The sequence below is a fragment of the Stomoxys calcitrans genome, chromosome 1, assembly GCF_963082655.1.
Source record: "Stomoxys calcitrans chromosome 1, idStoCalc2.1, whole genome shotgun sequence".
Taxonomy (NCBI): Eukaryota; Metazoa; Arthropoda; class Insecta; order Diptera; family Muscidae; genus Stomoxys; species Stomoxys calcitrans.
In genome coordinates, this window is record NC_081552.1 from 172,151,832 (window position 1) to 172,168,385 (window position 16,554).

General features: G+C 37.8%; 1 protein-coding gene across 2 annotated transcripts in view; it reads right to left on the bottom strand.

Moving 5' to 3' along the window:
* Positions 1 to 16,554, bottom strand: part of LOC106082519 (leucine-rich repeats and immunoglobulin-like domains protein 1) — an 82,182-nt gene that overhangs the window by 4,049 nt on the left and 61,579 nt on the right. For both annotated transcript variants that reach the window (XM_013245079.2, XM_013245078.2), the window contains one exon: positions 6,526 to 7,540. In XM_013245079.2, the coding sequence (XP_013100533.2) occupies positions 6,526 to 7,540 (1,015 nt within the window). The remainder of the gene's footprint in view (positions 1 to 6,525; positions 7,541 to 16,554) is intronic.

A 16,554-nucleotide genomic window follows, 5' to 3' on the forward strand; every position in this document is an offset into this window, starting at 1 on the left:
GGGCGAAGCCGACCTATTGATACCCTGCAACACATTGATTGTGCAGGCTAAGTCATCGATATGAAGAAGTTCGATCAAAATCCGTAGATATCGTAGGAGCCATATGTGCAAATTTTTGAGAAGATGGATTGATAAATGGGTTAGCAAAGGCCTTACAAGTGAAAACCGGGAGATGCATATAAATGCGAGCTATATCTAAAACTGAACAAATTTCTATGAAATGCATCAGTCATCAGAAGAGTTACAAGAGAAACCATCGTGCCAAACTTTCTGAATATCGGTTAACAAATTACTAAATTATTGAGAATTATTCGAAATCGGACAAATATATGTATATATAGGAGCTATATCTAAATCTGAACCGAATTCTATTAAATTCAATAGCAATACAGGGAGTCATAAGGGACTCCTTTGACAAATGACCAAATTACTGCAATAGTCAAAATAGTACGAACAAATATATAGGAGCAATATCTAAATCTGAACCCATTTATATGAACGTCACCAATAATGTCAAGACTTACAAGAGAATCCCTCGTGCGAAATTTCGTGGGAACCGGTAACTAATGACGATTGCAATTTTAGTCCAAATCGGACGAACATATTTATGGGAACTGTAACTAAATCTGGACCGATTTCTATGAAATTTGCCAATAATGTCGAGACTTATAAGGGAACCCTTCATGCAAAATTTTGTGAGAATCGGTTTACAAATGTATATAATTGATATAATTGCACTTTAAGTCCAAATCGGACGAGCATATATATGGAAGCTATAACCAAATCTAAACCGATTTTTCCAATTTCAATAGGCTTCGTTCGGATGATCGTTGAAGACGATCAGGTTGAAAATTGCGACCTGTACTGTACACAACTGTTCATATTGAACAGACGGACAGACAGACAGACGGACATGGCTAAATCGAATCAGAAAGTGATTCTGAGTCAACCGGTATACTAATTGTATATAAATGGGTCTATCTTTCTTCTTTCTGGGTGTTACAAACAAATTCACTAAGCTATAACGGTTGGAAACAAATAATTGAAATGCCAAAAAATAAGTGAATATTGTAAGGAAAAATATATTACAAAACAAGTAAAAGCGGAAATTTATTCCAACTTATCCCGACCTATCTGAATAGTACGAGCTGGAAGAACGATGCAGATAAGTTTGTATCATTTTTGAGCAGTCTAAATCCAACCAGCTTCTGTATTATGGGAGATCTAAATGCAAGAATAGGTGAACAACAAGTCCTGGACGAAAATATAATCAGGGACCAACCTCATATAAATGTAATTAGGTGCTCTAAAGATAAGAATATAAATACACAAGGGAGACGGCTTTTGAATATGATTGAGGACATAGGTGGTATTGTGGTAAATGGAAGGACTTTAGGTGATTTGGATGGAAAACTTAGTTTCTTTGGTGTAATGGGAAGCTCATTGATAGATTACTGCATTTGCTCATCTGATTTGTTGCAATATATTGAGAATTTTGCAATACTTGCTAAGCCGTTTTCAGACCACATGCCCATCTGTCTCCAGCTTAAAATCCCAAAGCATTCTAGCAATGTGACTAAACAGAATGATACTAGAAGACTTTATTGGAGCGATAGAAATATGACTCAATACGGGTTAAATCTGGGTAACACCTCAGTGAATGGATACTACCGTGCAGATATGTCTGTGGACGACATGATCTGCGGTATAACGCAAAAGATTAGACAGGCACATGTCAAAAACACAAACAGGAAATTTTTTGAGCCTAAACAGCCGTGGTTTGATTGGACATGCTTCCGTTTGCGCTCAGTAATGCGCAGGAACCTTAAAGCGTTTAGGGCTCTCCATACTGATGTTAATAAGAAAAGATATTATTCATCGAGAACCAAGTTCCAAAGACTATGTAGTAGGAAGAAATTGGAATATTATAATGAGAACCTCAGAAGACTGGACAGAGTAACGAGTAGCAAGGATTGGTGGAACTTGTCGAATTCATTGAAGAATAGATCACAAAATTCAAAAGGAAATCTTAATGCTGATGATTACATGGTACATTTTAAGGCATTACTACTTAACCGAAAGGAATCCGAGAACATACACTGGTGTTTGCCTTATTACGTCGACCCATTCCTTGACTCTCCCTTTGAACTGTGTGAACTATTTTTTGTTATTAAAGGGCTTAGAAGAAATAAGTCTCCAGGGCTGGATGGAATCCCTTATGAGTTCTATAAATACGCTCCTCGCAATTTTCTAGAAGAAATATTGGCTGTCTTCAACACTATATTCCTTAATGAAAGGATTCCGTTATCTTTCAGAGAATCTACCTTGATACCGTTGTTTAAAAAAGGTGACGTTAACATTGCGGCTAATTATAGGGGACTTTCACTTCTAAACACTAACTGTAAGATCTTTAACTCTTTGCTTTTGAATCGGATATCTGCTTGGATAGAAAGAAATGACATTCTAAATGAGTTCCAGTCTGGGTTCAGAAAAGAGTACTCCACGCTTGACAATATATTCAATCTGGTTAACATTGTTAATTTGAATAATTTGAAGAACAAGGCTACCTACGCTTTCTTTGTAGATTTCTCATCTGCTTTCGATCTGATCCCCAGAAACAGCTTATTTTATAAATTGTCAAGCTATGGACTCTCTACGAAGATTGTGCGGATATTGCAACTATTGTATGAAAATACTACGAGTAAAATCTGGGACGGAAATGCATTCTCAGATTACTTTTCGGTGGAAACAGGAGTGAAGCAGGGTTGTACACTCAGCCCAGTACTGTTTTCTTTATATGTTAATGACTTACCCGATTCTTTACCAGGAGGTGTGAACGTAGCAGATACTAACATTAAAGTTCTTTTGTATGCAGACGACATTGTCATTCTGTCTGAAACTGCAGAAGGGTTACAAGATATGATTAACGTTCTTGAGGAGTATTGTTTGACATGGAGTCTGAAGGTAAACCTTGCCAAATCTAAGATACTTATTTTCCGGAAGGGCACAAGAGTCGCTAGAAACTTGAATTGGCGGTTTGGGAATCAGAATATCGAAATTGTGAATAGTTACACTTACCTTGGTGTCGAATTAAGTTACAACTTATCTTTTAGAAAACATCTTCAGAACAAGCTCACTGCGTCTAAAATGGCGATAAATTCTACTTGGTCAAGATATATTAATCACCCAAAAATATCGAAGGCTAATAAACTTAAAATTTTTGAATCGTGTTCAAAGTCTATAATGTGTTATGCCGCAGAAATTTGGGGATGTGTAAGATATGAGGACGTGGAGAAATTGTTTAGATTCTTTATTAAGAAAATGTTATATCTGCCTAACAATACGCCTAACTACATGTTATATCTGGAAACTGGATTCAATTCACTTTTCTGTTCTACATTGAAGACACATTTTTGCTACATTGACAGAGTACTCCAACTAGACTGTCGACGATTACCACGTATTCTTGCGCTGAAGATCATAGAACTGAATATGTCTTGGGCAGAAGAATGGTCCAATATATGCCAATCTCTGCAATTTTCTTTGCACTACAACGCGACACATTTACCCTCGTACTGGAAAGAAGTTATAGAACTACTTAAATCAAAGGAGAGATTAGATTTTGAGGTTAGGGCAAAAGGCTCACAGTTCCATGACCTTTACCCACAGCTTGAATACACCAGGATACCGGAACTCACTGCGAACTTATCTTCACGTGCTACAAGTATCATTGTAAAGGCTAGAGGCGGGTTACTTAATTTAAATGCTAGATCTTTCAGAGACAATACCGATGGCGTTTGCTCAATTTGTAACACAGACGAAACCGAGAACACCTTCCACTTTATCGGCTCGTGCCCAATATACACAAATCTCAGAATTATTTACTTTAATAAGCCCACACTTAATGTAAACGAAGTAATAAGCATATTGAATGGCACGAATTTTTTATCTCTATACAAATATTTAGAAAATTGTATTAAATATAGAAACTTTATACAAAATGAATTTAACTTTTAAAATAGCACTTTCTCTTTTTTATAGTCTCCAATATGTAAACAACTTTATATAACATAGATTAACATACTATAATCAGCCAACCTTTGGTAATATCAATGAATTATATGGCTAACAGCATTCTTGCTATGCCAGCTTTATAGATTTACAACAACACTGAATCTCAAACCTCTATCATTGTGTACTCAAAAATCTATTAATAAATAATAAATAATAAATAATAATAATACAAGTAAAAGCGTGCTAAGTTCGGCCGGGCCGAATCTTATATACCCTCCACCATGGATCGCATTTGTCGAGTTCTTTTCCCGGCATCTCTTCTTAGGCAAAAAGGGATATAAGAAAAGAGTTGCTCTGCTATTAAAACGATATCAAGATATGGTCCGGTTCGGACCACAATTAAATTATATGTTGGAGACCTGTGTAAAATTTCAGCCAATTCGTATAAGAATTGGTCCCATTGGGGCTCACGAAGTAAAATAGAGAGAACGATTTATATGGGATCTGTATCGGGCTATAGACCGATTCAGACCATAATAAACACGTTTGTTGATGGTCATGAGAGGATCCGTCGTACAAAATCTCAGGCATATCGGATAATAATTGCGACCTCTAGGGGTCAAGAAGTCAAGATCCCAGATCGGTTTATATGGCAGCTATTTCAGGTTATGAACCGATTTTAACCTTATTTGACACAGTTGTTGAAAGTAAAAATAAAATACTTCATGCAAAATTTCAGCCAAATCGGATAGGAATTGCGCCCTCTAAAAGCTCAAGAAGTCAAATCCCCAGATCTGTTTATATGACAGCTATATCAGGTTATGGACCGATTTGAACCATACTTGGCACAGTTGTTGGATATCATAACGAAATACTTCGTGCAAAAATTCATTCAAATCGGATAAGAATTGTGCCCTCTAGAGGCTCAAGAAGTCAAGACCCAAGATCGGTTGATATGGCAGCTATATCAGGTTATGGACCGATTTAAACCATACTTGGCACAGTTGTTGGGTATCATAACAAAACACGTCGTGCGAAACTCCATTCCATTCGCATAAGAATTGCGCACTCTAGAGGCTCAAGAAGTCAAGACCCAAGATCGGTTTATATGGCAGCTATATCAGGTTATGGGCCGATTTGAACCATACTTGGCACAGTTGTTGGATATAATAACAAAACACGTCGTGCAAAATTTCATCCCAATCGGATAAGAATTGCGCACTCTAGAGGCTCAAGAAGTCAAGACCCAAGATCGGTTTATATGGCAGCTATATCAGGTTACTGACCGATTTGAACCATACTTGACACAATTGTTGGATATCATAACAAAATACTACGTGCCAAAATTCATTCAAATCGAATAAGAATTGCGCCCTCTAAAGGCTCAAGAAGTCAAGACCTAAGATCGGTTTATATGACAGCTATATCAGGTTATGGACCGATTTGAACCATACTTGGCACAGTTGTTGGATATCATAACAACATACGTCGTGCAAAATTTCATTCCAATCGGATAAGATTTGCGCACTCTAGAGGCTCAAGAAGTCAAGACCCAAGATCGGTTTATATGGCAGCTATATCAAAACATGGACCGATATGGCCCATTTACAATACCAACCGACCTACACTAATAAGAAGTATTTGTGCAAAATTTCAAGCGGCTAGTTTTACTCCTTCGGAAGTTAGCGTGCTTTCGACAGACAGACGGACGGACGGACGGACAGACGGACGGACATGGCTAGATCGACATAAAATGTCAAGAATATATATACTTTATGGGGTCTCAGACTAATATTTCGAGTAGTTACAAACAGAATGACGAAATTAGTATACCCCCATCTTATGGTGGAGGGTATAAAAAAGCATTGGAACATCGGAGAACGAAATCTTCAAAACATTTAAACTACTGTGAACGGTTCAGATGTTTTCCAAAACAAGTATAACAAAACGAACCAATGTAGACATAGCATATCAATTAGGAGCCAAGTCACTGGGTTCGCCAAAGCCCGAAACCCCACCGAAACGGACATATATGACGATATATGGAATTTTAAAGTAAGGAAATATGGGGACACTTCGTCTTTCATTAAGGATATATATAAAATGCCCTACGGTTTGGCCTGAGAACTCTAAACCTATTTTGGGTTTTTGCTTGACTGACGTAATGCCACCACCCTTACTTGGAATTGCCTAACCCTTAGATTCGCTATCGCAGTGTTGTTGAAGGTTCATGCTGAAGGGGAAACCCAAAACGACGGTGGAAAATCCAAGTCGAGAAAACATTTCGAAACACGGTATAAGAAATTACAGGATTAGGGAAGAAAATCAAAGCGCTTGAAAATCATTCTAAGATTGATTACAGTACCAAAGGTACTATGTTGGGACCAATTAAGAAGTAAAGTCAAGTGAAATCACATTTCGTTAAATTTATTTGTAGCAACGCCTTTGGTCGGAATAGACCCCACGACCCTCATACTACTGAAACAATTAAGTTAAAAATCTTGAACTTACAGTTTGCATTTCTCTCAATGTCAGCAGATGATTATGTGACAATTCCAATATCTCCAATTTCTCTAGACCTATAAAGTCTTCCGGCAGTATGCGCTGCAAGCGGTTGTGCGTCAAACCCAAAATTCGCAAACTATTCAAACCCATGAGTGCTCCATCCAGCGAAGTTAATTCATTATAATCCAAATAGAAATCAATCAAGTATGAGTTCTTGTCGATATTATTTTCCTGGCTTCCTGACAATTTGCGTATACGATTATGCGACAAGTCCAATTGTTTCAAAGTCAGGAGTCCCCTAATTTCATCCATGGAAAACTCTTCGATGGCATTAAATGAAAAGTTCGCCTTGTACAGCTTTTTCAAAGGCAACAGCGAACTATTCAATGATGTTATTTCATTGCTGCACAAATACAATTCCTCCAACTTGGTGGCAAATTGGAACTCATCACTGGCCAACAAGTAAAGTCGATTGTTCGAGGCATACAGCTCGTTGAGATTGTAGGCATTCTTTAGTATTCGATCTAAGGTCTTGATTCGATTATGCTGGACATAGAGTGTTTCTAATCTATTCATATTGCGCATGCTCTCCGGTAAACTTTCGAGGCTATTATTTTGAGCAATGATTAGCTTAAGTCGATTTGACTCGGGCAACTGGCTATCCAAGCTGACGATGCGATTCATGTTGATAAACAGCGATTCCAACTTATTGAGATTCCTTAGAGTGCCGTTTAGATTCTCGATGGAGTTGCGTCCCAAATGAAGGGTCACTAGGCCAGGCGGAAAGCAGTTTCGATCGAGTCGCGTTATGTTGTTGCTGGGCATAAAGAGATTCGTCAGCAATTGTATGCCCTTGAAATCATCCTGTAGCACAGATCGTATGCGACACCTTCCAATATCGAGCGTTTTCACTATTGGCATATGATTCAGCATATGCTTTGGCACCTCCTCGAGTTCATTATCGCCTATACCCAAATACTCAACATTTGATAACCCTCGAAATGGCAGTTCAGGTACAGATCTGCAATGGAAAACGTTTTTTGTTCTGTCATTTTTTTTATATTTAGAATTGTATTGAAATAGGAATAAATAAAAAAATTAGTATTTTTAAAATTAGAAGTTTGCATTGCTGATTAAATATTTGATATATCTACGAATAATAACCAAGTAAATACAGATGAAGTGGGGCAAAGCCGACCTTATGATACCCTGCAACACGGTGAATATAGGAGCAAAATTATAAAAGATTCCAATGGAAAAAATATTTATAAACTGAATAAGTGTTTGTCTTTACCTAAAATATTTGAGCCAAAGATGAGGAAGTTAACTTAAAAATTATTAAATTTTTCTTTTCCTTTGGTGGAAGATTGTTTAATTGGAATTACGAAATTTTTATCTTAAATGGCAATTTAATAAGTCCTCCATGCAGGCTGTGATTTCATGAGTAAGTATCGGCTAGCAAGTGAACAAATTATTGCAGTATTAGTCAAAATCGGATGAAAATATTCGACCAAACTCGGTACACATGTTAAGAGTAATAGAAAATGATATTGTGTTAATTTTTGAGAAAATCAGTTGAGAATTATGTACGCTGACAAAGGCCCTAAAAGTCAAAATCGGGCAATTCATATATATCGAAACTATATCTAAATTTGAACCAATTTCGATGAATTCCTATTTAAAAGAGTCAAAAGAGTTGGTGCTAATTTTCGTTAAGATCGATAGCAAATAACCGAATTATTGCAATATTAGTTAAAATTGGGTAAAAATATTGGGTGATTTTGAAGAGCTATGGGAAAGTTTTTCAGAAAAAGACACATAAAATTCCAAAAAAAAATTCATGAAATCTTCATTTGAATCAATAGAACGGTACATATAAGACGTTGACCGTGACTTCGCCTCAAATGGTCCATTCGCTTAGTCCAATTTTAGCATACTCTTTCCAACTTTTCAGCCGGTATCTCACGAATAAATGCTTCAATGTTGTCTTCCCAGGCGTCAATTGAAGCGGGCTTGTCTGTATAGACATGAGCTTTAATATAGCCTCACAAAAAATAGTCTAAAGGTGTTACATCGCACGATCTTGGCGGTCAATTGGCCGATCCCAAACGTGAAATAAAATCTTTATCGAACTCGCCATTCAATAATGTGGCGCCGTCTTATTGAAACCACCTGTCATGCAAGTCAAGCTCTGGCCATTTGGGCAAAAAAAGTTGGATATCATCTCTAAGTATGGTCCAATGATGCCACCAGCCCATAAACCACACCAAACAGTGACTTTTTCTGAATGCATTGGCAGCTCTTGTGATGCTTCTGACTGATCTTCACTCTAAAATCGACAGATCTGCTTATTTACATACCCATTGAGCCAAAAATGAGCTTCGTCGTAAAATGGAAGAAGCGCGCGATGAACACACGTATTTTGGTAATAGAATTCAAAAATTTGCAAGCGTTCTTCGTTTGTAAGAAAATTCATGGTTAAATTATAGACCATCCTGAAGATGTTTAACAGTGAAACAAAACACGAAACGTGGATGAGCTGTTTAAACCAGTGTTTTCAAAAAAAGACAACAGCTAAAAAATCACTCTTTATCTAAATGGGAGCTATATTCAAATCTGAACCGATTTTTCCCAATATCATTAGCCTTCGTCTACAGGCCTAAACATATGTGCCAAATTTGAAGATGATCGGAAGAAAACTGCGACCAGTACTTTGGACATGGACAGACAAACAAACGGACATGGCTAAATCGAATCAGAGAGTGAATCTGAGTCGATCCGTGTACTTGTCAATAGGTATTTCTCTTTCTTTTGGGTATAACAAACAAATACACTAAGTTTTAAAACCCTGCAAAAATTGCAAATTTTGTCCATGAACATTCCACTAAGGAACAGGGGCAAACTTCTCACATACCAATGAGTGCAGTCCGATTCAAGTTTAAGCTCAATGACAAGGGGCCTCCTTTTTATAGCCGAGTCCGAACGGCGTGCCGCCGTGCGACACCTCCTTGGAGAGAAGTTTTACATGGCATAGTACCTCACAAATGTTGCCAGCATTAGGAGGGAAGTTTGCACTAAGTTTTAATACAAATGCACTAAGTTTTAATATCCTGTACCACAGTATTGGTGTCTTATAAAAATGACAAAAATAGACCGTTATATTTTTTCGTCTTTCGCAACGTCCCAGTAAAGTTTTTTAATGGTATGAGCACAAGTGTATATATATGGGAGCTATAAATAAATCTGAATAAATTTTTACCAAAATTCATAGCGTTCATCTCTAGGCTAAAAAAGTGATATTTGATGTTTGTGTACACGGAAAAAATGTTGTCCTAATTTTATAGATTCGAGCCAAAGATTAGCAATCTTAATTTAACCTTCGCAGGTCCAAAGGCTTTTATGTACGTCGTGGTCCAAAACCCACCCGGGTGGGTCAACTATATAATATGGAGGAAACCGTCATATTTATTCGAAAATTTCTTACTTGTGGAAAGAAAAACTGAAAAAGACAGCAGAATACAACATCCGTTCCAACTACTCCTCCCCTCCAGTAGGTTTTCTTAAGAAGTAAATTTATCCCAATTCAAACAACTTCTTCACTAAGACAGTTTCTGCATGAGTTTGGCAAAGGCACGTACTTAGCTATATGAGAACACATTCTTCATCCCACTTTCACAAATTATCTGTATATTTTATTGGAGTTATTATTTTATGGATCGCAACTTAAGTTATGTTCACTTTTTTGAATAAAATATTACTTTTTTTAATGGTGGAGTTGAAAATATTTTGTAGAAATTAAACTACGACGTATAAAAATCGAAAAAAGTTGAAAAAATAATTTTCACGCAAAATATTATTATTATTTTCTTGTAGAGAAAACAAGTTATTGATGTTCCAAAATCGACGATCTCATCCGGGAAGGTTTTGGACTTGCGAAGGTTAAAAATGATAAATTTTCCAACTTTCTGAGAAAAAATTCCTTTTAGTAAAACATATTTTCCTACATATTAAGAATTTTTAATTTTAAATGGTAGGTAAAGATATCCTTAACTTCACGTCTTGTTATTAAAATCTAAAAAAAAATTAAGGTCAAAATATCGTTGAAAGTTAGGTAATTGACCTTGGGACAAGACAACCGTGAACCGTAGTTAAAGACGCAAATAGTCTTACAATGTAAATGTTTAATTTGTATACACTCACCATAGGATGGGGGTATACTAACTTCGCCCTTCCGTTTGTAACACATCAAAATATTGGTTTAAGACCACATAAAGTATATATATTCTTGATCGTCATAACATTTTAAGACGAAATTTTGCACACATACTCCGTATTAGTGTAGGTCAGTTGGGATTGTAAATGGGCCAAATCGGTCCATGTCTTGATATAACTGCCATATATACCAATCTTGGATCTTGACTTCTTGAGCCCAGCTTTATCCATAATTTTGTGCGTGAGGTGTTCTATTATGAATTCCAACAACTACGCTAAGTTTGGTCAAAATCGGTTCATAAATTTTCGTTAGCATCTCCGATCATTGAGAAATTATCCAATTTGTCTAAAATTTATTTCGACTTTCAATAACTATGCCGAGTATAGTCTAAGTGGATTCATAACCTGATTTAGCTTTCATATAAAATGATCTCCCGATTATACTTCTAGCGCATATAGAAGCACAATTTTTATCCGATTTGGCTGAAATTTTGTACGACTTCTCCTATGACCTTCAGCATGCGTGCCAAATATCCGTCTATAATCTGATAAAGCTGTCATATAAACCGAATCCCGATATTAGTTGTTGTGCTCATATAGGGCACTATTCGTATCTGATTTGGCACAATGACATAATGGTTCATAAGCTGATATGGCTCCAATAGGATGGCAATTTGTATCCATTTTCCTTTGTTTGTCTTTAAAGAGATTCTGGGCAGAGAACATGATAAATACGATCCATGGTGGAGGGTACATAAGATTCGGCCCGGCCGAACTTAGCACGCTTTTATTTGTTTCAGATTAAGATGGTAAGTTTAAGATTTTTTTTTTTTTTTTCAAAAAATTATGATCGGACGGTCATCTCGGAAGTAAAATAAAATTTGAAACGGATGGTCATATCTATTAGTAAATAGGAAACTCAATTTAAGGATAGCATCTTTATTTTAATGTCTTGGTTCTCTGGCTCTTTTTCATTGCTAAAATCCTAAAAATAAGGAAAAATCTTAATTTTACGTGTAGGTTAAGTTAATACAAATTTGCCCATGAACATTCCATTAAGTAATAGGGGCAAACTTCTCACATATCAATGAGTGCTGTTCGATTCAAATTTAAAGCGCAATGATAAGGGGCCTCCTATTTATAGCCAAGTCAGAACGGCGTGCTGCAGTCGAGAGAAAGTTTTTCATGGCTGCCATAGTACCTCACAAATGTCGCCGGTATTAGGAGGGAAAAACCTCAGCTGATATTTTATTTCTGATGTTCTTGCCAGGATTCGAACACAGGCATTCAGCGTCATTGGCGGACATGCTAAACTATGCGCTACAGTGGCCTCCCTGCCATCAGAATTACTTAGACGGTTTCGTCCATTGTGGTTTCACAGAACCGGAGGCGGAAAATGCCTTCTAGTTCCTGCCGTTGAAACCATCCAGATCCGTTTAAAAAGCCTAACAACTTGCGAATGTTCACATCCGGTAAATCCGACCAGGCCTCACAGAAATGAGAACCTAAAGTGAAACTCCTTCTGACTGTGTAGGACACACACACGGTAGTCTATTAGAATGTTTTCCGATCAGACAGTGACCTGTCATGACGGACACCATGACTGAGGTGTTCTGTTCTAGCCAGCGACAGCAAAGCGATAGACCATTTCAAGGCTAGATTAGGCCCCACAATTTGAAATATTCACTACGTCCGTCTGTCTGTCCATGGTAAATTGTGTACAAAGTACAGGTCGCTATTTTCATCCCATTGTCTTTAAATTTGGCGCAGGAATCTTTTATGGTCAGAGCAGCGGTAGGCACATGTGCTAGTGTGCCTAATATTTCCAAGACCATGGGCGTATGTTCTTGTGTTCGTATACAAATATGTGCAATAGTGTGTGTGTATTTATCCGCTACTGGTCCAAAGACGACGCGAGTGGGAGACTGAAAATCCCCCGGCCACGATCAAGACAGGGAGGAAAGCATCGGAACAAGATCCGACAAGCCTCGTCCACACCGCAAGTGTCCAGTGTTCTGAGGAAGAGCGGTTCCATTGCTTTCTCACCTGCCCCTGGATGGGCACGGAAACTCATCATGAAAAGATCTAACGAATCTTGTGAGGATAAACTTCTGGCGGAATCAAAAAACGAGGCTAACGCAACACAGCTGGAAGTTTTGAATCCTCAATATGATCCGGTTTCTACAGATGAATCTCCATCATTGTAAGGCTTCTTCGGCGTCACTAAAGGTCCCCCTGATGGCAGGGGGATTTGGCATGGTTCTTATATAGGAACCATTGATGTTTGGAGTACTGGTTCGTGGACTAAAAATTCCAGGACTAAAACTACTCAAGTGACGGGGAATGTGAGATACAGAGCCTGTATTCTTGCAAAGAGTAGTAAAAATGTTTTTCTTCTTCCGTCGCTAAGCACTAGGCAGTAAGTCTCATTACTGGCTGGCTTCCCTATATATCTCACATGATTCAGAGATGTCACCTTCAAGTATTACGTTGCTGGTTGAAGCCGCTTCTGCAGGGAAAAAGAACCTTGTTGCAGGAAGTGATGCTAATGCACATCACCAGATATGGGGAAGTTCGGATGTCAACGAAAGGGGTGCGCTGCCAGAATAGGTCGTCACTGGTGTGCATTCGTCGGAGATTATTGGGAAAATTGTGTCGGAGCCGAAAATCCTTTGGGCGATATAAAGTTTCGACTCCTTTAATTCGTCAGGTCCTGATAATGTATCACTGGTTGAATTACAAGCTATGTCTGATAGACTGATTCCTTGGCTTAGAATGTCATATATCAGAATGTCATATATACCTGTGGCAAAATATCGATGGCACTATCGATATTTAATTTTTTGTCTAAATATCGATTGATATTTTTCCGATGGATACTATCGCAAAAGTTAAATTTTTTGCAAAACTAAACAAAAATAATCACTGAATGTATCATTTAAGATACATTGCGCCTATAGAGGGCGCTATTTTCATCCGATTGGGCTTAAGTATTGTATTCTACAATTATTTCTCTCATGACTTCCAACTGACCTTAATAACCTTGGTTTATTTGGTCTGTGCATTGATATTCCTTCTATATAAATCGATCTCCTGATTTTTACTTCTCATTTTCGATTGAAATATAGATGATGGGAATTTTACGATAGTATCGATATTTATTACTAAAACCATCGAAAATATTGAATGTTGCGATTATCAATAATTTGCCAGCTCTAACACAAGGTCATTTAAATTCTGAAAGCAGGAAAACCTTAATACACACGAAGGCGAAAGATTTTCGTCCTATAAGTCGGTCATCCATTATGGTGAAGACTCTTGAGAGGTTGATAGAAACACATTTTAGGGCAAATATCCTTGAAGATCGCCTGTCCCGGTAGCAACATGCATATAGTAAGGGCCATTCCACTGAAACGGCCTTCACGACCTAGTTGGCTGCATAGAGGGTTCTCTTGCTGTCAAGGAATATACAATGGTAGCATTTCTTCACATTGAAGGTGCTTTCCATAATGTAAAACTCACTTCAACCATGAAGGAGTTGGAGTTTCTAGGCATCAACTCTAATATCTCCTCTACTTTGGAATATAGCCATTAACAATATATGAATGTCTCTGGAAGGAAAGGGTGTTAAAGTGGTCGAGTATTATGATGATATGACGATTGCGGTTAGGGGAAAGTTTCCCAGCACACTACGAGATATACTTCAGGAAGCTTTACGTCCAACAGCGAAGTGGGCTACCGAAAGTGTTTTAGGCATAAATCAGTGCAAGAAAGAACTAGTTTTTTTCAGCAGGAGATACAAGTTACCTACAGTGACACAACGCAAAAGACCTGGGGGTTTTGCTTGGCAGAAAATTGAACTTGGCCATAAGCAAAAGAAAGGGGGTTAGACCGCGCGTCATGGACTACCGACACCGTGTTATCCTTGATACAATGTCCGATGTTTCAGGCAGTGTGGTTACACCCTATCTGGGCCGCTTTTTGGTAAAAAGTACTGTACCACTATTCCTGATAGAACCGATTGGAACTACGATATCCCTGGTAATAGAAGTTAAATAGACTTCTATACGGATGGTTTTAAACCAGACGACCAGTTGGGCTTTGGGGTGTATTCTAAAGATCTACAACTGGTCATATCGAAAAGGTTATCCGACTACTACAGTGTGCATCAAGCGGAGATCCAATCATAACGACGATTGCCATAAATATCTTCGCTGACAGCCACTAAATCCCTGGAGAATGTATTTCTGAACACAAGAACCGCCCTCGACTGTCGCAGATTTCTCAACGAGATGACGGAACTGTCCAAAATTCACCTGTTCTGGGTGCTGGGCCACAGAGATATCCCAGGGAATTGTAAAACGGATGAGCTTGCGAGATTAGGAACTATCATACACATTCCAGGCAAACTGGAATCTGTGTGTATGCCTTTAGCGATATGATAGCTAAGTTTTCAGGATCAGGCCCGAAGGACAACAAATAAAAGATGGTCCAAAACTATGTGGCCTAATCTAGACTTGAAGAGGTCTACCGCTTTGCTGTCGCTGGCTAGTACAAACATCTCAGTCACTATCTAATCGGAAAACATGCTGACAAACTGAAGGTTGCCAGCAACGAATTTTGCAGAAGCTGTAGGGACATCGAAGAAGAAGATACCATAGAACACTTTCTGTGTATGTGTCCTGCACTGACAGTCAGAAGGAGTTCCATTTTAGGTTCTCATTTCTTTGAGAACCTGTCTGATTTAACGAATGTAAACTTTAGCAATTTGTTAAGCTTTTAAAAGCGATCTGGAAGGTTCTACGGTAGGAACTAGAAGCCGTCTTCCTTCTTCTATTGCTGTGGTATCACAATGGACGAAAACGTCTAAATGTATTTGATGGCAGACTGCCACTTAAAACCTAACCTATGCTAACCTGAATTCATGCTGGAGGTCTTTTTGTTTCCTTTTAAATTATTTGTCGATATTTCGTATATAAAAATCGTGTCTTGTTTTTCATTTGGATATATCATATCTTAAAAATGCATTGCATTGAAATATTGATAAATAAATTAAATAAAACAAGTAAAAGCGTGCTAAGTTCGGCGGAGCCGAATCTTATATACCCTCCACCATGGATCGCATTTGTCGAGTTCTTTTCCCGGCATCTCTTCTTAGGCAAAAAGGGATATAAGAAAAGATTTGCTCTGCTATTAGAGCGATATCAAGATATGGAACGGTTTGGACCACAATTAAATTATATGTTGGAAACCTGTGTAAAATGTCAGTCAATTCGAATAAGATCGATTTATATGGGAGCTGAATCGGGCTATAGACCAATTCAGACCATAATAAACACGTATGTTGATGGTCATGAGAGGATCCGTCATACAAAATTTCAGGCAAATCGGATAATAATTGCGACCTCTAGAGGCTCAAGAAATCAAAATCTCAGATCGGTTTATATGGCAGCTATATCGGGTTATGAACCGATTTGAACCTTATTTGACACAGTTGTTGAAAGTAAGAATAAAATACGTCATGGTAAATATCAGCCAAATCGGAAAATAATTGCAACCTCTAGAAGCTCAAGAAGTAAAGTCCCCAGAACTGTTTATATGACAGGTTATGAACCGATTTGAACCATACTTGGCACAGTTGTTGGATATCATAACAAAATACTTCGTGTAAAAATTCATTCAAATCGGATAAGAATTGCGCCCTCTAGAGGCTCAAGAAGTCAAGACCCAAGATCAGTTTTTATATGGCAGCTATATCAAAACATGGACCGATATGGTCCATTTACAATACCAACCGACCTACACTAATAAGAGGTATTTGTG